At 57.2% G+C, this 25,146-nt stretch overlaps 2 protein-coding genes across 5 annotated transcripts; one reads left to right on the top strand and one right to left on the bottom strand.

Annotated features, from left to right (window-relative positions):
• Positions 1-52: 52 nt before the first annotated feature.
• On the top strand, positions 53-6,809 carry NAT9 (N-acetyltransferase 9 (putative)). Of its 4 annotated transcripts, none has more exons than XM_027625891.2 (7): positions 53-170; positions 806-891; positions 2,369-2,478; positions 3,013-3,156; positions 3,790-3,849; positions 4,065-4,144; positions 4,248-6,809. In XM_027625891.2, the coding sequence occupies exons 2-7, from the start codon at positions 815-817 to the stop codon at positions 4,380-4,382; spliced, it is 606 nt and encodes a 201-aa protein (XP_027481692.1). In that variant the 5' UTR covers positions 53-170; positions 806-814; the 3' UTR covers positions 4,383-6,809. The 4 variants fall into 4 exon arrangements, with proteins under 4 accessions (XP_027481692.1, XP_027481690.1, XP_027481688.1 ...); XM_027625889.2 differs by having other exon boundaries at positions 4,053-4,144; XM_027625887.2 differs by having other exon boundaries at positions 4,050-4,144.
• Positions 6,582-24,829, bottom strand: SLC9A3R1 (SLC9A3 regulator 1). Its single transcript, XM_035724580.1, has 6 exons — positions 23,915-24,829; positions 12,043-12,204; positions 11,028-11,181; positions 8,972-9,012; positions 7,701-7,790; positions 6,582-7,465 (listed from the first exon to the last, which is right to left on the bottom strand). Exons 1-6 carry the CDS (start codon positions 24,374-24,376, stop codon positions 7,274-7,276), a joined length of 1,101 nt encoding a protein of 366 aa, XP_035580473.1. The 5' UTR covers positions 24,377-24,829; the 3' UTR covers positions 6,582-7,273.
• Positions 24,830-25,146: the final 317 nt, after the last annotated feature.

Genomic DNA, 25,146 nt, shown 5'->3' with positions numbered 1-25,146 from the left:
GCGCGCCCTGGGCGGGGCGCAGCACGCTGATTGGATGCCTCGCGGAGGCGGGGCCGGGATTGGGCCGGGGCGGCTGCCGTCTGCGTGGCGGAAACGGGGGAGGGGCACTCCCCGACGCGTGCGGGAAGGGGGGCCGCGGGCCGGAGGGGAAGCGGGGCGGGTCGGAAGAGGTGGGTCGCCCCCTCTGCTGGGGACGCTTTCTTCGGGGGGCGGTGGGTTTGAGCTGAGCCGCTCCGGGACCCCGGTGGTTGGGGCGATCGAGGAGGGTGGCCTACGGGTTCACGCAAAGGGGAGGGGACTGAGAACTTAAGCCCGCCTCACCCCGGAGCGGCCTGGTTAGACCTGGCTTGGTGGGTGGGGAGGAGAGAGGGCCCGAGGCCGGTGGCGGGGGTGGTCGCTGGGAAGAGGGTCTGGAAATAGGTTTAAAGCGGGGCTGAAGGTTGATCCTGGGGCGGCATCTCGGGATGGGGGCACGTGATGGGAGCTTTGGGGTTAAGTCTTGGTGCTTGGGTTTGAGGCTTCGTAGTTCAGTGAGGTGGGATGGAAGGGACACGCAGAAATGGCAGCTCGGGCTTAGCGCCTTGAGATGCGACGCAAGGGTTTTGTAATTATCTTTAATCGGCCCTCTTCCCCTTCTCGCAAGGGGTCTAGAGTCCGTGTTCTCTGAAATGTTTGGAAAGAAAGAAGGACCAAGACTCTTCTGACAACTTAGCTCTGGGAGGCATTTAGGGAACTGAAGGCCCAGGGCTCCCACCCTAAGTGGGAGGAAACACAGGGTCCTGGTCTTTGCCCTCCCCTCCTGCAGGCTGCTACCATGAGGTCAAACGAGAACACCTTGCTGCTGGGGAAGAAGGTGGTGCTGGTACCCTACACCGCAGAGCACGTGCCTAGGTAACAGTCCATCTAACATGGGGTGCAAACCAGCTCTCCCAAGATGCAGCTAGGAGGGTCAGCCTTCCTTAGCCCAAATCTCAGAGGCTGTTTCCTCTAAGAAGGAGAAACATTGCTGTGAGAAGTCATTACAGAAAGAAGTGATCACTGAAGCAGAGGATGAGGACTTCCCTGGAGGAAGTCACCCCTCCCCCTGCTTTTCCCTTTCATCCTCTCGGCTTCCTTTTTGGACTTTCAGCAAGGAATTATTTTTTGTAAACTAAACGGGTGTAAGAAAAGAAACTGCGTAATTGTATATCAGTGACTTTCCTCTGTTGCCAGTGAATATGCTTAGGTTTTTTTCATTTTTAAGATTTATTTGTTTATTTTAGAGCGGGAGTGGGGGGGGGAGGGGCAGAGGGAGAGAGAATCCTGGAGTAGGCTCCCCGCTGAGTATGGAGCCCAGACATGGGGCTCCATCTCAGGACCTTGAGATTATGACCTGAGCTGAAACCCATAGCCGGCTGCTCAACCAACCGAGCCACCCAGATGCTCCAAATATACTCAGTTCTTGAAGACATGATGGTAGCTTGTAAAACTGAGCTGATGGGTTGTTCTGATGTCTACTACTGTTTGGAAAGGCCAGAACTGAGTCTCAGGGTGGGACTTTTGCTGGGGCAGTTAGCAATGTCCTGTAGGCTGGGATGGTGGCGATGTAGGGGTGTATTCTCTACTTGTCGTTTTTCTTTTTTAAAGATTTGATTTATTTGAGAGAGAGAGCAAGTGTGTGCACACAAGGGGGGGTGAACTGGGCTCGATCCTAGGACCCCAGGATCATGACCTGAGCTGAAGGCAGACACTTAACTGACGGAGCCACCCAGGCGCCACTGTAGTTTTTCCTTTTGGGGGGGGTTCCTGTCTGGCCTTTGTGGAGATACGTCCAGCCATCCTTAACTGAGGTCAGCTTGCCATATACTTCCGCTCAGGAATTTGAGGAATGTTTGACTTCAGACTACTCCGCACTGACCCCTGAGACAGGATGGGAAGCTGGATAGACAGAACTGATCCCTCCTGCTGGTCTCTTGGAAGACCAGCCTGCTTCTAGGTCTTGTGCTTATGGCCCTCTGCCTAAGGAGCTATTATAACCCTTTCCTTGGATTTTGTTGTTGTTGTTGTTGTTAAAGAGAGGAGAGAGAGTGAGAGAGAGAGTGAGCCCGAGTGTGAGCAGTGGGAGGGGCAGAGGGAGAGAGAGAGAGAGAGAGAGAGAGAATCCCAAGCAGGCTCCATGCCCAGCTCGGGGCTGGCGCGGGGCTCCATCTCACAACCTGGACATCATGACCTGAGCCGAAATCAAGAGTCGGACACTTAACTGACAGCCCACCGGGCGCCCCTCCTTGGATCTTTTATGAGCCCTGTGTTAGCCCTGTGGGGTTCTCCTTCCTACCACCCACTTCTCAGACCTGTACTTCTGAATCAGGCCCTTCCCCTGTCCTTGCAGGTACCACGAGTGGATGAAATCTGAGGAGCTGCAGCGTTTGACCGCCTCCGAGCCACTGACACTGGAGCAGGAGTATTCGATGCAGCGGAGCTGGCGGGAGGACACGGCCAGTGAGGAGCGCCGGCTCTGGGCTGGGCTGGCAGCGGGAGGGCTGGCTCCAGAGGTGGTCTCCAGGTTCCCTCCGTTTCTCATTCCAGCTGTAGCCCTCCTGGGCCCCAGTAACCTTATGAAAACCCCTTCATGGAAAGTCTGGAAGGTGCCTGAAACCGTCATACCCTGATGCCCACGGAAGCCAGTCCCTGTGACTGAGGCTTCTTTTCCCCCCACTCAGGGCATCAGGCTTGGAAGGATTTAGAGGAAATAAAGCATGTGGGGCTCTGGCTGTAAGTCGAGGCCCTGCCCCTCACATCTCTTGCTCAACCGCAGCTGTGGTTCCTGCTCTCTGAGAGTATAGCCGCTGTCTGGACTCCCGTGTTTTCCTGCATGAGGCAAATTTAGGGCTTTGGCATCAGCTAAAAGAAGCTCTGGGCCTGTTTTCCTCCTGGCACACAGTGCTCTACAGTACTCTGGTTTGGGTAGGAAGACTGTCGTCCCTTCCCTTCCTCGGGGAGGGTGGGCGATAACCCTGCCGCCTCTTTCCTTAGAGTGCACGTTCATTGTGCTGGATGCAGAGAAGTGGCAGGCCCGGCTGAGCACCACTGAAGAGAGCTGCATGGCGGGAGATGTAAACCTCTTTCTCACAGATCTAGGGGACCCTTCCCTGGGGGAGATTGAGGTCATGATCGCAGGTTGGTCCCACCTGGCCCTGCCTTCCCTCCCTTCTGGCCCTCGGAGCCGCTGAACCTTGAGCCAGCTGAGGCTGCGTAAGGCACTCAGCTCGGTGGGAGGTTCCGCACTGGGGAACCCGGCACCGAGCTGGGGCACGCTGCCGTCTGGCACTCCAGTGGCCTGCTGGTTCACCCGTGGTCGTTTGCTTTATTCCTGTCTTCTGCTTAGGGGTGAATTTAACCTTCGGTTTTGGGGGGGGTCTTCCAACTTTATTCTGCCTCATCCCCACTGGGGGCCTGAGTGCTGGGAACCCTCCCCAAATGCATGACCTTCCTTGGAGCATCTTCCTGTGCTGCAGGGGAAGCCCCGCTAGTTTGTGTTCTCCTTGGTCCCCAGCTTTCCCCTAAGACTGTCCTTATGAGCAGGACACTGAGGTTAAAGGGTCAGCTCTGGGGTCGGGTTGCTGGGTGCCTCTAATTGGGAGCCCTTGTGTGAGTCGTTTCAGCTTGTGTGTCTATTTCTCTATCTGCACAACGGCAGTAATAGTACCAGCCGTGTTGAGTTGAGGATGAAATGAGGTTTTGGCTGCCTCACAGCTGTGCCTACAGCGGAGCCTGGCACACGGTGCCAGTGATTGCCATTGTTTCTCCTAGAGCCCAGCTGCAGGGGCAAAGGCTTTGGCACCGAGGCTGTTCTCATGATGATGTCATATGGTAAGGGAGCCTGAGAGACAGTGGAGAAGTGGCCAGGCCCCAGGTGAGGGCAGGGGCATGTTGGGAGCAGGCCTTCTTCAGGCCTGAGGGTGGGGGGCAGGTGACAAGTGCCTCCACTGCAAAGTGGGAGAGGAAGTGCAGGGGCTGTGAGGGGTTGCTTCATCCTGTGGCTCGTCCCTCTCTCCGATCTTCTCTGGGAGGAGTGACCAAACTAGGTCTGACCAAGTTTGAGGCTAAAATTGGGCAAGGAAATGAACCGAGTATCCGGATGTTCCAGAAGCTGCACTTTGAGCAGGTAAGGATGTTGCTGGTGGGAGGGCGAGGCCCGGGGTGGGGCTCAGTGGTGCTAGAGCTTGTGGCTGTAACTTAGCTGCCCCTGCTGTCCCTGGCTCACATAGGTGGCCGTGAGCAGCGTCTTCCAAGAGGTGACGTTTAGGCTGATAGTGAACGAGCATGAGCGGCAGTGGCTTCTGGAGCAGACCAGCCATGTGGAAGAGAAGTGCTATAGAGATGGGTCGTCGGAGTCCCACTGACAGCTGGCCTTGTTGGCAGCCACCCTGTGTGAATGGGGGTGTTGGGACCACGCAGTCCAAAAGCCCAGAGCCCTGTAACAGAAGGTGAACTGTCGGGGCCTTTGGGGCATAGTGCCCCTGGCTCCTCTGTAGCCTGGGACTCTCCTTGTGGGGCCCTTCAGACTCTGGGCTGGACTTGCCTTGGCCTCCCTCAGCCTGGCCACGTGGATGAGTGACTTCAGGGCCAGCCCATCCTCCTGGCCAGCCCTGGACTCCTGGAACCTGGTGTGGACAGCGTGAATCCCCAGGAGGCAGGGTGGAGGTGGGAGCAGAGGCAAATGAGGGCCTGGTGAATGGAAGGCCAGAGGTGCCACCCTGGGGTGGAGGCCCTGGCTAGGAGTAAAGCCTACTGCACAGCACCTTTCCCGGCTTTTCCTTGGGCCTATGTGCAGGTGAGCCACCAGAAGGCGCAGCCTGCCGCATCCAGTCCAGCGTGGTAGGATCAGGGCAGGAGGAGCTCAGTCTGCTTTTGTCCTGCAGAAGCAGGCTGAGTGTGACCCCAAGAAGTTTGGAAGTGAACGAGCTAGGCCCTGAACAACAGGTGGCTTGGAAACTAAGTGGGCGAGTATCCTCGTTCTTGCTTCTTCCTCCTCTTTGGATCCAAGAGTGTTTTGGATGCAGCTCCTTGTGGCTGGAGCACCCCTCTATCGGTGAAGCCTGGAGCCGCTGCTTTTTTGCAAGGGCTGCAGGAGGAAGCAGAAGCCACTCAGCAGTACTTTTCTGAAGGGGGGGGGACCTGTGACCTCCCAACTTGGCCTCAGCCTCTGGGAGCAGCTGTGCCTGACAAAGCCACAAGGGGGCGCCGGAGGCACAGGTTTGGGAAGGCGGGGCTGCCCAACAACAGGATACAGGACACCCCTTGATTCCCAACTGTCCCATCATAATCTCCGTGGCCATTGAGAGGCCAGATATGTTTCAAAATGTAGTCATGGAAGAGACCCTCGAGGGTACTTGGTATTCTCAAAGGGGGGAAACCTTCAGGTGAGTTGCAGTGATTTGCTCAAGGTAGCGGAGCCAGAACTATTGCTGGGGTCCTCAGTTCCCAGCCTCCCCCCCACCCCATCTGGCATATTCCAACACTTCTATGTAGGTGAAAAACTAGATCTGACTTTGCTTGCTGAGTACAAAGGGGTTTGTTGTGTGTCTGGCCCCTCAGTGATAAGGAGTTCCGTCAGCTTCGTCAAGAGGCCCCCACGGCTTCCCCACCCAACAGGTGAGGTGGTGGGGGGGTCCCTCTGCTGCCCCGTGGAGCAGTCTTTAGGCCTGGCTTACCTGTGAGGGGCTTCCACGAAGGGTCACAAGCTAGAGGCAAGGTTGGGAGGGGGTGGGCCAGGCCCGAGGCCAGGGTGCGATGAAAGGGTTTTGAATGGTTTCTCTTAAGGATGGTGGGAATCTAAGCTCTGACAGGAGGCCAAGATGACCAGATAGTGATCCAGCCTTCTCTGAACCGTAGGGGCTCCCTGGGTCCTCTTTGATTATCGGTCTCCTTGAGCATCAGTTTCCCTTCCTTCCCTCCAAGCACCTCTGGGCCTGGCAGCCTCAGCCCTTGATGGCCACCCTGGCCGACTTCCAGGATGTGGCCTCAGGTACCAGGGGTGGAAGAGACCTGGGTCTCTTGAGGAATAGCAGGGTATTTTGCCCTTGGAAAGTCCCTTCCACCCCACCTGCCACAGAACACGTCCTGGACCACAGCCCTCTGGTCATGTCCACAGCCAGATAAGATGGGGAATCCAGTGCGAGCTCTGGACACTCCTGGGGATCCCGCACCCCACTGGCTGTGAGTGGGAGAGATTAAAGCCATGTCTTTGCATTCCAAATGCAGCTCCATCTGGGATTCACAATTTCAGTGCTCTGAATTAGAAACTGCATGAAGTCCTCTGAGCACGTGGATCTTCCCTTCCACTTCCTACAATAAAGGTTTCTCAGGGGCAGCCTTGCATGCATCCAGGAGCTGGGCAGGTCCTACTGCCATGGGACCTGTGCAAAGCCCAGGCAGCTACGGGGCCCAAGGCCCTCTGAACGCAGCTGCCCACATTCTACTCCCCGCCCCTGGAGTCTGAGAAGCTTGGACTGTCCTCCCCTCCAGCTGTACCCCACCCTCTCAGCCAGAGGCTACCCTGGGAACACCCAGAGCTCTAAAAGAAGACACAGAGGCTGAGGCAGTTTGGAAGCCAGTTGAATTTCTGGAGTTTCCTTACAATAGGGTGGTTGGGCAGGAGTTAGACCGTCTCCATGCTGCCTGGGGCTCCAGGGTAGGAGCAGAAACAAAGTTTAAGGCTGAGGTTGCCGCTATGTCCTGGATGCAACAACCTGGGAAATCATGTTAAATCAAGGAAATAAAAAATCCCTCTAAACTCTGATACTGCACTCAAAAAAAAAAAAAAAAAATCAAATGAACAAAAATAAGATGCCCAAGCCACAGCTCAAGGATGATGGACCCCTGTCCATTCCACAATGCTGTTGCTGTCATATGAAGTCCTTGATCAACCCTGGACTCAGTCATCACTTCGGGTCATGAGGGAACAGGACCTCTCACCGGGTCTTGCTTGGTGTGGGTTCCAGTGATGTCCCTGGGGAGTGGCAAGGGGCTGAAGCACTCAGTAAGGAGGAGCAGGAAAGAGTCTGTTTTCTGATTGGGGCAGGATGGTGACACATTCACCTTCCCGGAGGTAAGGGAAGAGCATAGTTCTAGAAAAATCAGATTCACCTGATGTCGGGGCGGGGGGGATGCTGATGATTTGTGTGTTGATTGGGGGTGGGGGGAGACAGGGAGTGAGTGAGGAGGAGGGTGAGTGAGCTGGTTTGGGGCCTGGGGGCTGGCCAGGCCCTCCCAGGTGCCTGAGGGAGGATGCTCAGAGGTTGCCGAAGAGTTCATTTTTCTTGCTCCAGTCCATCTGCGGGGCCCGCTTGCTGCTGCGCTTCTGGTGGGCCCGCTCTTTGGCCACGGCCAGGGAGATGTTGAAGTCCAAGATGGGGTCGGAGGAGGAGGAGGTAGACGAGGGTGCCGTGGAGTCCTGTTTCCTGGGGCTGTCTTGGGAATTCAGCTGCAAAGAGGCAGCGGCAGAGGGCAGGAGTCAGCGCCTGGCCAAGCGTCCCGGTCCTCAGCCTCGGCAAGGTGGCTCCCTTGGGGCAGTGCCCAGGGAAGCCAGGTCACAAGGACAGAATGTGGCATAGCATGTGACCTCCAGGGCAGGCTGGTGTGCCAGGAACGAGTGTGGCCTGGGAATGGGCTTCCTGTAACCCAGTGCCAACCCTCTGCCCGCCCAGCCGGCAGCCTACCTCCACACTGGTGTCAGTGGAGATGGATCTTGCCAGGGCTGATCTGGGGCTCTCAGAGGCCACCTCGGCCAGAGCTTCACGACTGTTCTCCTGGCACAAAAAGGAGGGGTGTGGGTGGGGAAGTCCTGAACAAGAAAGGGTGTTCCCAGGGAAGACAGGTGCCTTGGCCTGAGAAGCTCCACTCAAGCCTTTCCCTTCGATCCCAAAGCCCCACTGCCTGAGTCTGCCGGGGGCGGGGGGGGGGGGGGGCTTGGGGCTTGACCGTTTTACATTCCTCTAAGGATCAGAGGGCAGCCTTGGTTCCACCACCCAGGTGGGAGGGACCATTGTGGGATTAGCTGAATGGCTCACAAGCCCCCCCAACTCGCCAGCCCTCCCGAAGTAGCCTTCAGTGTTGACTAGCCTTTTGGGCCAGTGACCACGGAGGGGCTTCATGGAGTGTGGAGATACTGAGGGCCTCTGCTTGGCACAGGGAACTGTGTGATACTCCTTGAATTTCTTGCAGCCCACGTGTTTCCTTGGACTTAACCCCAGGAATCTTGAAACCTTAACCTCAAAGCAGCTAAGAAGGGCTTTGAAGGAATAAGGGGATGAGAGTTCTAGGCCCACAGATGGAGTAACAGAAGGTTCAGGTGGCCCAGGGCTGCCACCCCCCCCCCCCCACCGGCAGTAGCCCCTGGGGATGGGAACCCTTTGAGCAGACCCTTCAGAGAGCTCCAGCTCTGTGGTCTGACTCTGAGCCAGCCTGTCCCAGAGTGAAGGTCTTGGCCAAGGCTTCAGCTTGGTGCTCAGCCTCCGCCTGGGCTCCTCTACGGCCTCAGCTGGCAGCAGGCCCCACCATCTCTTCCCCAGCCTCCACTGCCTTCTCTTCCCTTCTGCCCAGGGAGGAGGGGAGGAGGGGCTTTGTTCTCCCAACCCAGACTGGAAGTAGCAGGGCCCAGGCAGCGTGCGTCCAGACACTGAAGCTCTGTTCTTGGGGGGAAGAAAGGCCTCTTCTGTACGGTGGGGAGTTGAAGGCGGGGCTTGTCACCAGGATGGCGGGCTGCAGATGGGCCTGGCTAGGCCTCTCCCTCCCAACTGCCTTGGCTCTACACAGGGGTTGAGGGGTGCACCGGCAGTTACAGAACTTGGAGCTCAGGAGGGAGCAGCTTGGAAATGGGAGTTTCAACCTGAGCCAGACCTCCATCCTTGTCCCAACCATGCCCCCTTCCACCCTTCTCCTGCAGCCCCTGGCTTGAGAGCCAGAGAAGCATTAGAGGGTCTGCCTTTACCTTATGAATCTCCCCGTTTGTAAAGGGCTCAGGCAAGGGACCTAGGAGAAGGGAAAAAAAACAAAACAGCAGAGGTGAGTCCAGAAGCTCTGGGGAATGTGGATGGAGTAGCGCCCAGAGAGGAGGGATAGCTTCGGGGTTTGGGCCATAATTAGACCTTGTGCCCTACATCAGTGTTTAGGTCTCTTGACTGCAACCCTCGGGAAGTACTGCTGACATTCTGATGACCCAGCGCGCACACACAGACTGCGTGTAACAAGTTTCACAAAACGACATTTACTCTTAACTACCTCCTAATGCTCTCCAGTACTTTCAATTCAATTTCATTTAAAGAAGTATGCTAGTCTCTGCCTATTAAGTTGATCTTGCGAACCACGGGTGGGTAATGAGCAATTTGGAAAAACCACTGTCCTAGAGGGAGAGGAAATTCCCGGCTGGCTGCCCAAGAATCACCTGAGAAGCTTGTTAGAAATGCAGATCCCCAGGCCTGGGCACCAGAGCCTGACGTTTCCTAGGAGAAGACGCCATCACCAGAGTTGGAACCACACCCCAGATTCTGGTTAGTACCTGCCTCAGCTGAAGGAGAAAATAATCCCCACTCCTGCTTGCCAATGTGAGGGTGAGGGGGTGCTCAGAAGGAGAGAACACCAGCCTGGGGTCCCCCTCAATGGGCTCACTCAGGTACGGGCCCCACCTGGCTGTAAGGTGGGACTGTTCCACCTCTGGGGCTGGCCAGCCTGGGTGGGTTTCTTCTGAACTCTTAGTTTACGATCGCCATGTATCTTTCCAGCTGGCCTGGACGTGGGGCTTACCTGACTGTCACATTTCTTCCCCACTGCTACCCACCCTCTTCCCACAGTTGGCTGGACAGGGGCTCCCTGGGAGGAGCGGAGGGCAGCCTGGAGGACCCTCCCCCCCCCCCACCAGATATCTGGGGAGGAGACTTGCCCTCAGGCCTCTCCCTGTGTAGCTCCTCCGGCCTGAAGGCTACAATCACTGGCGGCCCATCCCACCCAGCCGGAGAGATAAGAAGAAGGAATGTCTGAGGGCTGATCTCTTAGGTGGGGGAAGGATGCTGGAGGCCTCGGGAAGGTATTTGAGGAGCTGTGTGGAATTCCGATCTCAGCTGTCTTCCCCATACCCTGTGGCCAAGAGCAAGGCTGCGGCTTCTCGGGGCCTCAGTTTACCCCTCACTTAAGAAAGCCACTATCTGAGTTCTCTGGTTTCTGTGAACTTGGGAAACAAGGGTAAGGTGCTGCCCCACCTTCCATGCCTGGAGTCGGCTTCCACCTGACCCCTCCACCTAGGAATCTAAGTCTGTGGCAGGACCTTTAGGTGGATCACCCCCCCTACAAAATAAAACCCTTGACACCTTTAAGGAGGCCCCACCCACTGCGAAGTCCAAAAAAGTTGTATCCCCCCCCACCAGCCATCTTTCCAGGGAGAAAGTCCAGACCAGGGAGAAGAGCTTTGCTTAACTCCTCCCTGCCCTTGGGCAGTAGCCTGGCCCTGTTTGGCTGGGGCTTGGGCAGGGGGAGGTGCCAACGTGATATGGGGGATGGGGAGGGCAAGGGCCCAGGGGCCAAGGAGGGACCCACTGCAGTCTAGAGCCAGTGAGCCCGGGTTTCCAAGACAACCTGAGAAGGGAGGGGAGGCCCTGGGCCCCTGTCACTGGACTCTGATCTGACCAAGCAGAGCTGGAGTTTTTAACCCTTCCCTTGCATGAGCGCTGCCTGGAGAACCTGCTCGGGGTGCAGGGGCTGGGGGCTGAAGCCTCCCTCTGGTGCTGCAGCTTTGGTCTGGGAATAAGTACCTCCGTCCTGTCCCGCCGTCTCCGGGGCTGGCCTAACCCTGTCCTCTGCAGTCCGCAGAAACCCACTGCCAATCCCGCCTCCTCCCTGACGCCAGGCCCCTCTTTCCCAGCCTTCGCTTCTGGCCTCCCCTGAAGGAGAGAGAGGAAACTCTGAAGCAGGAAGCTGCCCACCGCTTGCCCGGGACCCAGTAAAACCTAGAGCACTGGCCAACATCCCTGACTTGGGGGCTGCCATCTGCTCACCATTCAGGTGCTCCTGAGATGGGATCACTTTGCATTTCTTGAAGAACTCATCAGTCTCCTTGTCGACCACCAGCAGCTTGGTCTCATCCCCACCAGCCTTGATGGCAGACACCACATCGCCGTGCTGCTTGCCCTCCACGCAGACCCCGTTCACCTGTGGGGGGTGGGGAGGGTGCTGGGGTTACTGGCACAGTTTTGGGGGGTAGGTGGGGGCGGTATGAACGGTCCTTTCTGTGTCCTCGCCATTTGGCCGTCTGGGGAGGTGAAGCCCCCTGCGCCCCCGCCCCCGGCCTGTGGAGTCTTGAACTAAGCCAAGTGGTCCTCCCACTTGACAATCAAATGAGGAGGCAGGGCACACGAGAAAAGCCAAAGAAAATATCCAGAAAAGACTAAACAAACACAGCTGTGACAGAAGGACAGGAAAGATCGGGGAGGCCTGGGATGGGCCCGAGCGTTTCTATGTACTTAATGTCCGACTTCCCGCTCTGGGCCATGGTTTGCTCCCGTGTAAAATGAGAAGTCTTGGGAGAGCTGTTCTAGCTCTAAGGTTCTAAGACTGAGATTCTGGGTCCTGCCCATGGCACGGGGTTCATGTTTCCGTTCCTCCTGAGCACCACACAAGAGTGTCTGAGTTCACCTGCCACCACGGAGGCCTCAGGCAGTAGGAAACTGCGGGCGGCCCCACACACCTACTGGAATGGCTGGGTGAACCCTGGGCCACTGAGTGTGTGTCTCTCAGTGAATGAGAACCCAGAGAAGGTGGGGGCAGGAGAGAAGTCCATCCACCATCCACCACCCTTCCTTCCTACCTTCCTCCCCTCCCTCCTGCCCACCCACCCACCATGCTTCTCCTCTCTCTGGCTCCCTCCCTCCCTCCGAGATCTATGTGCTGCCTGGACCCCTTGGGCCAACCAAGGAGCAGGTAGCAGGTGGTGGGATGCCTACCCCAGGAACTGCTTATCTGTGTGGAGGCAGGCAGGAAGGGGGTGCCTGGAAAGAGGACAAGAAGCGTCACCTCCACGATGCGGTCCTGAGCCCGGAGCCCTGAGGCCTCGGCAGGTGAGTCTGGGTCCACTGCCCGGATGAACTGGCCTGGCCTGGACTTGTCGCTGTGCAAGTTGAAGCCGTAGCCATTGGCGCCCTTCTTCATGGTGCAGAGCCGAGGCCGTAGCTCACGCTGTGGGGATAAAGGAGGGTCCGTGGCCATTCTCCGTCACCCTAGGTCCCACCCTCCCTGCCCGGTGCCTGACCCCTTCCCCTAGCCCCCAAGGAACACATGGGGATCAGGCAAGTTTGCTGAGGTCCCACAGAGCAAGTTGAGAGAACGCTGGGCTGGGACCCAGAAGACCTGGCATCGTAGCAAACCGCCCAGGTGCCCCGTCCAGGCCAGTTACCTCCTCTGGCAGATGGGAGGTGGGGCCAGGTTAGCTCAAGTCCCGCCCCTTGTGACAGTCTAAGGTTAAGGGTGTTATTTTGATCGTTACCTTATACCTCCCCTGTAAATGTCCAGTCTGGCCCCCTTTGGGGTGGGGGTGGCACGGCTGTTAGCCTGGCTGGGTGACTGGGGATCTGGGCCCCTTGGTACCCAGTTCTCTGCAGCAGGGGAGACAGGGCAGGTGTCTACTGAAAGCTGGTCAGCATGTTTATAGTAAAGCCTTTCCCCATCCAAGCCAAACGGCCCAGGCAAAAGGCAGCAGGCGGCCAGATGACCCCAGACCTGGGGGAAGCACAGCCAGGGGTCCTGGACAGGACAGGGACCCCCACCAGCAGAAGGCTGGGGGCGCAGGAAGCAGAACCCCAAAGGCCCTGTTGGGGAAACCTGAATGGGGAAGGGGCCATGAAAAGCAGGGCTGGGCTGCAGGGAGCCCTGCGTGGCTGTGGCCACGGCCCAGGGTGGGGACTCACAGGGCTCAGGCAGGTTTTTCTCCAGCACTCGGACACTCAGCTGAAAATGGTTTTCACCATCCTTGGTCCAACTTAAGTAGCTTAGCTTAGACGTTGCAGCCCTAGGACCCATTTACACCATGGAGGGAATCTGGGTGTGCATGGGCCAAGCAACTGGAACCTTGGCCAGAAGCTTGAGCCCAAGGCCTGACTTGGGGGTCCCTCTTCCCCTCCTCCCAGGCCTGGGCAGGGCTGCAGCAGCCATCCTGCTAGTGCCGGGTGATCCCCCAGGCCACCAGTCAACGAGCGAAGGCTGGAGTCAAGGCCCTGGCCCCAGGGTCAGCTTCCCTACTTACTAGCTCTGTGACCCGGGGCAAGTCATTTCCTTTTTGCGCCTCTGGTTCCTCATTTATAGGGTCTCAGGGTCGCCGTGAGGCCAAGTGAGGTAATTCATACAGGTGGGAACACTCCACAACTTCAAAATCCCTGTGCACATGCAGACCTTCCCAGTGCTGGGAACACTAGAACAGTCACATGAATCCGAGAAGGGAGATTCTGGGGGGTAAGGTGGGGGCCAGGCTGCTCTGAAACGCCAGTCCCCAGCTGGGAGCAGAGCTGGCCAGGGAGGCAGTGAAGGAAAGGAGAGCTTACAGGCCTCCTGCCCCAACTTGCCAGTCCCAGGAGGCAGCTACCATCTGAGGCTCCCCACCCCTCCACTCTCATGGGGGGTGGGGGTGGCCAAAGGATGACTTTGCCTTCCTTCCACTGCCCGGGCAGGTCTTTCCGTGTTTCAGGATGTTGGTGTGGGGTGTGGAGAGGAAGACAGAAGAAGGGGTGATGGTTGGACCTGTGTTCACCCTGATCTGGGCCAGAGGCCCTGGGCCCTTCCCTAGTTTCTCCTTCAGCAGGCTCCCCTCACCCTATACAATAGCAAAGCCAGAGAAGCAAGCATTAAAAAAAAGGGGGGGGGCAGAGGGGGTGCCCAGGGGTTGTGAAGCATCCTCTTCTCCCCAACTGTCAGCGGGGTGCAATCCCAGGAGGGCACCCCTCCTCCCTGCGTGCTGCTGCTTATCCCCTGGCAGCCCCCACAGGATCTTGTTCGGGAGTAAGTGAGGCTCTTCTCTCCCCTCCAGCTAATCCCTCCACAAAGCCGCTGGCCCAGCCCTCCCCCAGGCCGAGGTGAGCAGGAACAGGTCTGACCAGTTGCTACCACTGTGCAGGCTCAGCTTTCTGCCCCAGCCAGGCAGAGCCCGCAATCACCCTGAGAAAGTGGGGAGGAGAATCGTGCAGGGGGTGGGGGGGAGGTGGCGCGAGCAGCTGTGACGTCCCTGCTTCTCTCCACCTCCTCTCATTCCAAAGAGCCTTCCCATAGCAACCTGGCTGGGGCTGGTCACCCCCATTCTCAAGACGGGGAAACAGAGTCCAGATGTTAAGCCCGCTGCCTGATGTCACCTAGCTTCACAGTGGAGGAGCCGGAGCTCCCACAAGCTCTCTGACTTGGATCCCATGTTCCTTCCACCATCCATGGGCTGGCCCCGAAGGACCCAAGTCCAGACTGGGAGGAGGCCTCAGCGGGAGTCATAAACATGGGTTGCTCTCCCACAGTGGCGGCAGCCTCTGCTGGGAGGCAGCTAGTCGCTGATGAAACCACAGCCTTCCTTCCGGGTGCTCAAGGCCTCTTGCGGCCAGAGCTCCAGCCTGAGCTTGGGATAAGCGATGCAGCAGTGGGCAGGCCTGGGCTGGGGCAGCCTGGCGGTCAGGCCTGGGTCTCAGGGCCGCAGGCTTCTCTTACTGATCCTCACTCCCCTCTGCCAGTCCCAAGCCATGGGGGTTGGAGGAAATGGGGCTCAGCTCCCCCCCTGCTCCCTTCCCCCTGTACTGGGACCTGTTCCATTACCCTCTGGGGGTGGCTAAGCAGGGGGGGGGCAGGAAGCTCCAGGTGGTTTCCCGAAATGTTAGACACCTACAGAGCCCCATCCAGCCCCCTCCTTCCTAGGTGTCTGGGGGCTCCCTCCCTTCCCAAGGTGGGGGACTTCTCTTCTTCCAGGGAGACCAGCCTGGTTTTCTCCACCCCTCCCCCAGCTGTCTCCAGGAGATGTCACTGCCAGATGCTGAGTCAGCCCATCAGAGGAGCCCATCCCAGCAGCCAGGGTGGAGGCTGGTGCTGGCAGGAGGAGTCCCTGGGCAGAGCTTGGCCACTGTTGTTCCTGGGCCTGCACCCCCAGCGCTGAAGTAGAATCTGGGTTCTGCCTCTGGGGAAAGGGGGCAGATAGAAAGTCCAGGCCATCTTGGTCTGGTGTGTGCCCCCAGGAGCTTGGGAGGGGCCCTGCGCCACAGTACCAGCTCCAGAGGGGTCCAGAGCTGGGGGTGGGGAGGCAACTTCAAGGGGAGCATGGCCTCAGAGCGTTCAGAGTGCCAGGTGGGGCTCCCAGTAACTATGACGGGTCAGAAGTAGAAATCAGGACCTGCTCAGTGAGGAGCCTGGTGGAGACTCGGAAGCAAGAGGAAGGAACAAGAGGCAATGGTGGCCAAAGGACAACACAAATGAGCTGGGGTGGCTGGGGGGTGGGTCGGGTCTGAGTCTCACTTCCAGGCAACACCAGACAAGCTGTCCAGAAAAGACCTTGCCAGACAGCTGCCTCCAGAATCTTCTCCTGGAGGCTTCTTCCACCCTTAAGTTGTCAGGCTGTCCCAAATCCTGTCACAGGCCCCTGTGGCCGTCCCCTCCATTCCCCCTTCTCTCCCAGGGAGCCCAGCCTGGCCCCAAGTGGCCGCCCAGTCACCTCCACCCCCGCAGCCCTAGGAGTGGACGGACAGGGAATTCAATAGGCGCCACCAGCAACCACCTGGAAAGCTGAGGAAAGTTGATACCCTAATCCCAGCACCCGTCTCTGGGGAGCAGGCCCAGGGCCACTCCCTGTTCCTCCTGGGGGAGGGCTGCTGGGGGCCAACGCCCCATTGGGCCCAGCCCCTCCCTGGCCGATGTCATGGCTATAGAAAACAGCCAGGCTGCTTACAGAAGGCCAGCCAGCTCTGGGCCCCAGAAGGAATGGGCTGTTAGAGCAGGAAGACCACCAGGGTAGCTAGGGGAACAACAGAGGTCACGTGACCCTCACCTCCCAAGATTGCCTTTCCCCATCCCAGCCCAGCCCAGTCCAGCCAAAGGCTCTTGTTTATGCAGATAAGATTGAAGCCTGCTGACCCAGGGAGATCAGCCCCAACAATGGGGTGGGGGCCAGGGGGCCAGGGGAGTGGTTCTGGTGGGGGTGGGATACGGGGTATGCTGGGCATTGGGAACGGTGGCTGCTCTGGGAGGCAGCTTGGTTGTTTAGAGACACAAGCTTGGGGCTGGTGCTAGCTCTTCAAGGAAGCCATGACGGACGGTGAGAGCTGGCCTGGCCTGAGGGTAACGTGTGACTGGGCAGCAAGGGGGCACTGTCCTCAGGGCAGGTTGGGAAGTGACCAGGAGCTCAGACCACTGGCCAGTGTCCAGAGCTCTAGGCTAAAGGCATCCTCTCCTCACCCGAGGTACAAAAAAAGCCTTGGCAGCCACTGACCCATGCCCCATGGCCCTGCTGTGTCTTTACTTCACCCTACAGAACCTTCCCCACCCAGGTCTGTGCAGACTGAGGGATGTTGGACACCTCCATTTGCAAAAAAGGACCTACTCTAGCCCTTGATCTTGTCCTTCCTGTTTCTCAGTGGGAAAGCCCCTCTCAGGAGCCCAGCTGGGTGGATCCGGGAGGGAGACCTATGCTAAAGTGGGAGCTGCTTCTCCCAGGCCCCACGCAGGGGCCCTGAGTCAGCTTCTTCCTCTGGTTCTTTTCTCCTGGTGCTGGCCAGAGACCCACCCGAAGGAGTTTGGCTCAGGTCTCCCCAGGGCTGGGCAAGCCTGGGATGGAGCAGGCTGGTACGTGGGCTGCTGCCTGGCTGGACACCATCCAGGCTGGCCGCCCCATGCCCGCCTGCTCCACAGGCAATGCATCCTCACCCTCCTCCCAGAAGTCACTGGATTTAACTGCTGTCCTGAGAGGGACAAAGACCTTCAGAGAGCTTGTGTAATTGGGGCTCTATTAAAATAACAAATAGAAGCTAATGTTTACTGAGCCCGTACTGTGTGCCAAGGACCGCACCAGGCTTTTATGTGCATTTTCTCGTTCAAACCCAATTATAGTCCTGTGAGGAAGGTATTACTGCCCTTGGTTCCCAGATGAGGGAACTCAGGTTCAAAAAGATCACATCAATCGCTCAGGTACACAGCTGAGGTGAGGAGAAGGCAGGCTCCGAACTCAGGTGGGGAGCAGCCCTGTCCAACAGGAACAGCATGTCGGTCATGTAGGCAATTTAAAATTTCCCAGTAGTCACATTAAAGTAAAAAAGAAATTAGAAATTAATTATAATTATCTTATTTCACATAACGTGCCCAAACTGCTACCATTTCAACATATCCACTTCAAAATTATTAACAGCATATTTTATGTCTTTTTGTTCATAGGAAGTCTTCAAAATCTGATGTGCATTTCTTACTTCCAGCACACCTCAACTGGGACGAGCACATTTCAAGCGCTAAGCGCCACACATGGCCGGTGGCTGCCACAATGGCCTGCTCATATTCTAGAGGCCTCACCCTCAATCATTAGGCTGTCAGCCCTCAAAACTGTTTTTTAAAGATTTATTTATTTTAGGGGCGGTGTGCCTGTGCAAGTGGGGAGAATCTCAAGCAGACTCTCTGCTGAGCGTGGAGTCCCACCGCAAGAGCTCTATCCCATGACCCAGAGATCATGACCTGAGCTGAAAATCATGAGTGCACACTCAACTAACTGAGCCACCCAGGCGCCCCCCCCCCGCCCCCGCCAAAAACACGTTTCTAAATCACCCTTCCCATACACAGACATTTGCTATTTTCTTTTTCCACACACACATTCGAACTGGGCACCATGACCTTATAACACACCCAGGGGAGGCAGGAAGTCAGAACTCTAGCCTCAGACAACACAGCAATGAGTGAATTAGGGAATCTGTGCCGCTCATCCTTTTCTAAGGCACAGGAACCCAAACATTGCCCAGAGGGCCAGGGACATGGTGAGTTGTCCTACTCGAGGGGTGAAGGAAGGCCAAGGCCAACAGTTAAGGTTGGCCTTCAGCAGGGGCCCTTTGTGCTACAAGGAAGCCCCAGAGCCAACAAGGGTGGGTTCTTAGGACTCAGGGGGTTGGGGTAAGGAGCCAGGCCACTTCTGGGCTGACGCATTTTCCTGGTGGTGCTGAAGGACACCCCCTAGAGACAGAAGCTACCGGGACCCTTCCTTGCAAGGAGCTGGTGCAAGCAGCCTGAATTTATTCCACTGTGATGGCTCTTATGTGGCCCAGATGTGATGGGCAGACAGTCAGGCCCTCAAGCGTGGCTGAATGGATGTGCAGGCACTGGAGTCAGAGGGCCGGGTTCCAAGATACACCCCCATCCATGTGGTAAGGTCTCACTAGCTGAGAGCCCTGGGGCCGCCCACCTGAACCGACCAAGCCTCCGTTTCCACGCAGACCATGGGGGCTAATATCTGCCTCATGGGCGGTTTTGTAGATTGAATGACATTAAGGCATATTATTTTTTTGTTTATTTTTCTAAAGATTTATTTATTTGAGAGAGAGAGAGAGAGAGAGACTTGGGGCTCTATCTCATGACCCTGAGATCATGATCTGAGTGGAAATCAAGAGTCAGATGCTTTAACAGACTGAGCCATCCAGGCGCCCCAACATAAGGCATGTTTAGTACACAGCACACTGCCAGACACAAATAATAGCTGTCATTTACTGAACAATGACTATCCGCTCACAAAATGGAGAAACTACTACCTAACTTGCAGGGCTGTCACAGGGGAATCCGTGAAATGGACATCAGTATCTTTATGACAGAAGGCTGCACTAGAACTCTGAGTTTCCTTCCCCGCTCGGGCTACTCCATCTCAGAGCAGCGACAAACAGAGGAACATCTAATACCGGGGTCGAGAACTCTGGCTTCTCTCTGTAAAAGGCCTGCAGCACTAATTCCTAAGTGCTCGCCCACCTCCCCAGGGCCCCGTGGGATGGGAAGTCTGGAGAGGAAGAGAATGGCCTGCATCTAGACATACGGAGGATGCCCCATTCTGTCTCCAAGAGAATTACCTCCAGAATTATTGATTTAACTCGAGAGGAACCTGAAGGTAGGAACCAGGGTAGAAGGAGATCCCAAATATATGGCTTCAGAGAAGGAAGCAACACTCAAAACTATCACATACCCTGGCTATTTAAAATCCAAACATTCGGGTGCCTGGGTGGCTCAGTTGGTTGGGCAGCTGCCTTCAGCTCGGGTCATGATCCTGGAGTCCCGGGATCGAGTCCCGCATCGGGCTCCCTGCTCAGCAGGGAGTCTGCTTCTCCCTCTGACCCTCCCCCCTCTCATGCTCTATCTCATCCTCTCTCTCAAATAATAAATAAAATCTTTAAAAAAAATAAAATAAAATCCAAACATCCCACAGCTCAGACTCTGTTCTGCCCTCCCAAACTGCCAACTTGGCCAGTGGGAAATGGCCTGCCTGTCCTGGGAAGGAAGTTGGTAGGCTGCCAGTGAATTCTGCCCACCCACCCACCTTGCTGCCTAGGGTGAGTGCACTGTTTCTTTTTCTTTTAATTTAAATTTTATTTATTTATTTTTTAAAAGATTTTATCTATTTAAGAAAGTGAGTACAAGCGACCTGGGCGGGGAGGAGCAGAGGGAGAGGGAGAGGGAGAAGCAGGCTCCCCACTGAGCAGGGAGCCACATGCGGGGCTCCGTCCCAGGACCCTGGGATCATGACCTGAGCTGAAGGCAGCTGCTCAACCGACTGAGCCATCTAGGCACCCCAAATTTATTTTCTAAGTAAGCTCTGTGCCCAATGTGGAGCTCAAACTCACGACCCCAAGACCAAGAGTCACAAGCTCCATAGACTGAACCAGGCAGGTATCCCAGCCTGCGCTGTTTCTGCCTCTGGGATCAGGGTCACATCTGGCAGGAATGCACCCCAAGCTGGGTACTGACACACACACACTCCTATCATCTCATCAAATCGCCCCCAAACCCTGCAAGGTGGGTTCTGGTGTTCCCATTTCACAGACGTAGAAGCTGAGATTTGCAGGCAACAATGGACAATTTTAGCTTTCTAGTCCCCAGATGGAAGCTGCTAGCAGGCAAGAAAAAGGAGTGGGTAGGTTCTGCCTGGAATTTCGATCTCTGGGTGTGCCTGAGGCACAAACAGGCCCAGGTGTGCTGGACTGAGATGAATTAGGATAAAGGTGCCTGATGGGGGCGTCTGGGTGGCTCAGTCGTTAAGCGTCTGCCTTCGGCTCAGGTCATGATCCCAGAGTCCTGGGATCGAGCCCCGCATCGGGCTCCTTGTTCGGCGGGAAGCCTGCTTCTCCCTCTCCCACTCCCCCTGCTTGTGTTCCTTCTCTCGCTGTATCTCTCCCTGTCAAATAGGTAAATAAAATCTTTAAAAAAGAAAAAAAGGTGCCTGATGGCTTGTTATGCATTCATTCATTCAAAAATTATGTGAGCCCTTCCCTACTCTGTGCCAGGCACGGCGAGGGGGATAGAAACACAAAGCAGCCACAGCCTTCGCCCTCCTCACCGTGGCAGTGGGTCAAGATCATGAACAGATGATTCGAATATTGTGTGTTCATAGCAATAAAAGATGTAGAGGACTGGGACCAGGAGGGGAGCAAAGAAAACGCTCATTCTGCCTGCAGGGTAAGGCTATGCGGGCTGTGAGTGGTTTTGCAGAGTGTGCCTCGTGGAGTGGGTTCCCAGGCTGAAGGGTATCGTCGGGCTGCCAGATTGGGAAGGGCTGTGGAGCACCTTCTGTTTATTCAAGAGCAGTGGCCTCCGACTGAGCGTTCACAGAGCGCCAGGCTCGGACACAGCTGCACTCGCCCAAGGAGGGGCAGGTCCAGGGCTAGCTGCCCCGCGGGGGGACATGTAATGTGCGAAATACTTACCAATTCAAATACCAACAGGGACGTTTGCAGAGCAGTAACTTAGTGCCGGGCACCAAGCTACTGCCTTTACAGACCCGCCCGTGTAATCCCCACCCCATGTAGCAGCGGCTACGCTCCAACCTCCACAAGAGGAGACAGAGGCCTTGGAGGTTAAGACACTTGGCTTGGGGCGCCTGGGTGGCTCAGTCGTTAAGCGTCTGCCTTGGGCTCAGGTCATGATCCCAGGGTCCTGGGATAGAGCCCCGCATCAGGCTCCCTGCTCGGCCGGGAGCCTGCTTCTCCCTCTATCCACCCCCCTCCCCGCTCTCTGTCTCTCTCACGCTCTCTATCTCTGACAAATAAATAAAATCTTAAAAAAAAAAAAGACACTTGGCTCGAGGTGGGGCCCAGCTAGTACAGCTGTGGTGACTCAGGCCTGCTGCCCACCCACCACTGTGACTGTGGGGGCTGTGAGCAGGGCTGTTGCCGATCCTTCCTTGGTGGGGGTGAGGAAAGCCACCGAGGGAGCAGGTGGGCACAGCTGGAAGTCCCCTCCCCCTCCTCCTCAGACTGTATTACAGCCACCCCACACCCTCTGCCCTGTAGGATTCTTGACCCAGGTTGGTCTTCCCAATGAGATGTCACCTGCCACCCAATCTCTGCATGGCACTTGTCCACCTAACACCTTTTACACTTGTGAGAACCAATGAAGATACCGTAACAGTCTCCATTTTGCAAACAAGTTCAGGCTAAAACTAATTAGTAAAACTCAAATTCTTTATATGAGATGACTTTTAGGGAAAAAGTCTTACTATGTTTATTAACTTTTTTTTTTTTTTTGCAATGACAGGGTGGGTCACCTGCATGGCCACCATACCAGATTTCATGGGCATTTCCTACCAGAGGAACTGGCTTTGCATGAGGATGAAAGCATCCTCGCACAAATGCCTGGGCAGAAAGGTGCTCCATTCAGCATCCACTTGGGGCTCAAGTACTTCCCACTATTTGTAAAATCCTAGAGGAGGCAGGTGTCACTGTATGACAGCACTCCCCATTTTACAGATGGGAGAACCAAGGCTCAGGGAAGTTCTGTGACTTGCCTGTTGACCTGAAACCCCAAGAGGCCTGGTGATGGTGTCCCCAGGACTGGCTGGAGGGTATTCTATTCCCTACTCCTGGCCTAACAAAGTGCGCACAAATGCAGATGTCCCGTCACCATCTGGGGGAATCTGATTCTGTGGTCACCCGAAAGCAGAAAGTCAAGCTCGGCTGCTTTCTCAGATGGTATGGTTGGGAGTGCATATGCTAGGTCAAGCCTCCAAGCCCCTGGCATCCTCTCACCTCCCCCCAGATCCTCCTGCACCCAGCAGCAAAAACAAAACAAAACAAAAACAAAAACGAAAGGGCAAGGGGAGGAGCTGAACATAACAGCATCTTGGCAGGGGATGGGGAGTGGGGAGGTGGTTACTTGTGCCAGTGCCAAAGTCCAAAAAAAAGGGAATGACAAATCGATACACTCAGCTCAGCACAAAGTTCAAACTGGATTTCTGCCTGGGACCAGAGGTCAAGGGTTCCAACTCCCTGGTGTCAAACCCCTGCCAGGGATGCTCCGATCCTCCCCCATCCTTGCCAATGCCAGCTTGGCAGTGGCAGGAAGTGGGAGCCTGGCGGCCCTTGTATTCCCAGCACCCAGCTCTGGCTGGATGGGGCTCCTGGTGACCTCACTTCCCTCACTTCCACCAAACCAGCTGGTCCTCTCCAGATCCACCTTCTACCTTCAGGCTGAAGGGTGCCCTTTCTCTGTCCAGGGAGGCTTCTGCGGGCATCACGGACACTCCTGCCACACGCTGCCACCAGGTGGAGAGCTGGTGCAAGCCAAACGGGCCCTGGGAGGCCCAGGCTCTGCTCCCTACAGTCTGCACCCTAAGGCCTCCCCCTTCACTCTCTGGGGACAGAAGGCTCTCATCACAACTCCTGTTTTCCTACTGCGCTGATCCAAACTGGGACCGTTTGGAAAACACCAAACATGGGCAAAAAGCAACCAGCCTGCTTGCTGTCCTGGGACGGGAGTGAGACAGACAATGACAGGGCAAGACCACCTGCCTCTGGTGAGTTCCCCTGGCTTCTGCATGGCCCAGCGACACCCGACCACTCTCTCCCCACCCTCCTCCCAGCCCCTTCTCTTCCTCCAAGATCCTCCCCTCCCAATCCCAGATACAAGCGAGCGCTTACTCCTCACATTCCTGAGACTCATAAATCCTTCTGGGTGGCAGAGTCGCCACCACCCCCGAGACGCCTCTGCACCTCCTCCCCGCACCCCACCCCCACACATCGCCCTGAGCCCGTGGGGCTCCCTCTCTTAAAAGTCACACTGTACTTCAGGAGGATGAAGTCCAGCCGGGCTGAAGTTAATGATACACGCACCAGCCGGCGGGGGTGGGGCGGTCCCTGGAGAACCCTGTCGGCGACCCCTCCCCTCCTTGTGCCGGGGCTCGGGACGGAAAGGGGGTTGTTACTCCTCTAGCTTTTTGAAGTCGGGGTGGCGGTTGCTTCACCCCAGCTTCAGCTACCACCCACAGAGGCCGGGGAGGAAGCTGGCACCTCTGGGGCTGCTGGAAGTGGGGTGGCCGAGGAGGGGAAGGATTGCGGGGATCCGAAGAATGGAAACGGACACCGCCAACAGAGCCGAGGAAAGGGGACTGCACTCCCTTGAGCTGCCCTCCCTCACTCCCACTCCCAAAGGCCAAGGGACAAGAAGTGCAGGTGGCAAGATGCTCAGGGTCCCAGCCCGGTCTGGGAAGGGGCGTGGGGGTAACGGGACGCAGCCCCAACCTAGCAACTTGGACGCAGCCCCAAGCCAGTGCGACCTGTCGGTAGGCGGAAGCAGTTCCCCCCTCGAGGATCTAGTTTCAGAAAGAGGAGGCAGGCGCGGGGTTGGACGTCCAAGGGGCGCCTGGGTCTCCTCCCGCTTCCCCCTCCCATCGCCTTCCAGTCGCCGCCGGGTCAGGGTCCACACTTACCCGCTCCGGACGGCTCTTCTCGGTTTCGTGCGGCTCCGGCGCGGCGGCCTGCGACTCATTTTCGCCACCAGCCCCCTGCGCCTCGGTGGCGGCCGGCGGCTCGGCCTGCCCGGGCCCGTCCTGGGCGTTCAGCAGCTCCTCCCGGACCTGGACACCCAGCTTCTGCAGCCGCTCGTCCGTCTCGGGGTCGACCACCAGCAGGCGCACTGCGTTGAGCGCCGCGCGGATGCGGCTCACCACCTGTTGGTGGGTCTCCTTCTCTACGTTCTCGCCGTTCACCTCCACCAGCCGGTCTCCAGCAAGCAGCCCCGCCTTCTCGGCTGGCGAACCGGGCTCCACCAGCCTGATGAACTGGCCCACCTTGCCCTTCTCCCCGTGCAGGTGGAAGCCGTAGCCGTTCGGGCCCTTCTCCAGACAGCAGAGCCGGGGTAGGGGCGCCCCGGCCGCCGCGTCCGCGCTCATCTCGCCCTGCGACGGCTCAGTGGTGAGACTTGGGTTCCCGTTGGGAGCCGGAGGCGGGAGGAAGCCTCAACCCTTCTCCCCGCCCTGCGGACTGGCAGGCGGGAGGAAGCACCGCAGAGAATCCCCGCGCCGCGGGGTGGGCTGAGCGAACAGGTGTGCGGCGAGCGGCGGCCGCGAACTGCGAGGAGTTGAAGCAGGAGCGCGTGGACCAATCCCCACCCAGCGCGGCGTCTGAGCGATCTCGAATCGGCTCCAGCCCCTTATTCCGGGGGCGGGGCCACACCGAGGGTGTGGACACCGCAGCCCAATCAGAGACCACGGACAGGGTCGCTCGGGCCGGGTGAACGACGCCGGCCAATGGGAACGCGCGGGGGCGGGGTCCTGGGCTCGGCGCGACGCCCCGCGGCGCGAGAAGAAAGAGGGCTCAGGAAGTGGAAGTGTTTTGTTACCAAGTGGACGAAGTTGAGGCGGGGGGCGGGGCGAGCTCCCGGTACTGGGCAGAGGGGCGCTTAGGCTTCTGGTTTTCCCTACCTTTGGCGGGGATTGAGGAGAGCCAACCCACGAGTAAAGGACTCTAACGTTTTAACGACCTTTAGCTAAATCCTTGTGTGTACCACAGTGAGGGGTTGGGAGGGTAGGGGGTGGGGAGCAACTGTTGCCGGGGAAACCGCTCCGGCTCCGGGGCTGCGGGGTCCCAGAAGTCTTGCGAGTAAGACTAGGTCCACCTCCGGCCCAATAACGTTGCTTGAATAACGATATTTTCCCGTTCG

Source organism: Zalophus californianus, chromosome 16, assembly GCF_009762305.2.
Source record: "Zalophus californianus isolate mZalCal1 chromosome 16, mZalCal1.pri.v2, whole genome shotgun sequence".
Taxonomy (NCBI): domain Eukaryota; kingdom Metazoa; phylum Chordata; class Mammalia; order Carnivora; family Otariidae; genus Zalophus; species Zalophus californianus.
This window is presented reverse-complemented; position numbering and strand designations above follow the sequence as displayed.

Coding starts and splice junctions, on each gene's coding strand:
- SLC9A3R1 (XM_035724580.1), bottom strand. CDS start 24,376: ATGAGCGCGGACGCGGCGGCCGGGGCGCCCCTACCCCGGCTCTGCTGT. Junction 9,013..11,027: donor ATCTCAGGAGCACCTGAATG/GTGAGCAGATGG, acceptor CCCTTCTCCTAG/GTCCCTTGCCTGAGCCCTTT. Junction 7,466..7,700: donor CCACTGACACCAGTGTGGAG/GTAGGCTGCCGG, acceptor GCCTCTTTGCAG/CTGAATTCCCAAGACAGCCC.
- NAT9 (XM_027625887.2), top strand. CDS start 815: ATGAGGTCAAACGAGAACACCTTGCTGCTGGGGAAGAAGGTGGTGCTG. Junction 3,157..3,789: donor GATTGAGGTCATGATCGCAG/GTTGGTCCCACC, acceptor TGTTTCTCCTAG/AGCCCAGCTGCAGGGGCAAA. Junction 3,850..4,049: donor TCTCATGATGATGTCATATG/GTAAGGGAGCCT, acceptor CTTCTCTGGGAG/GAGTGACCAAACTAGGTCTG.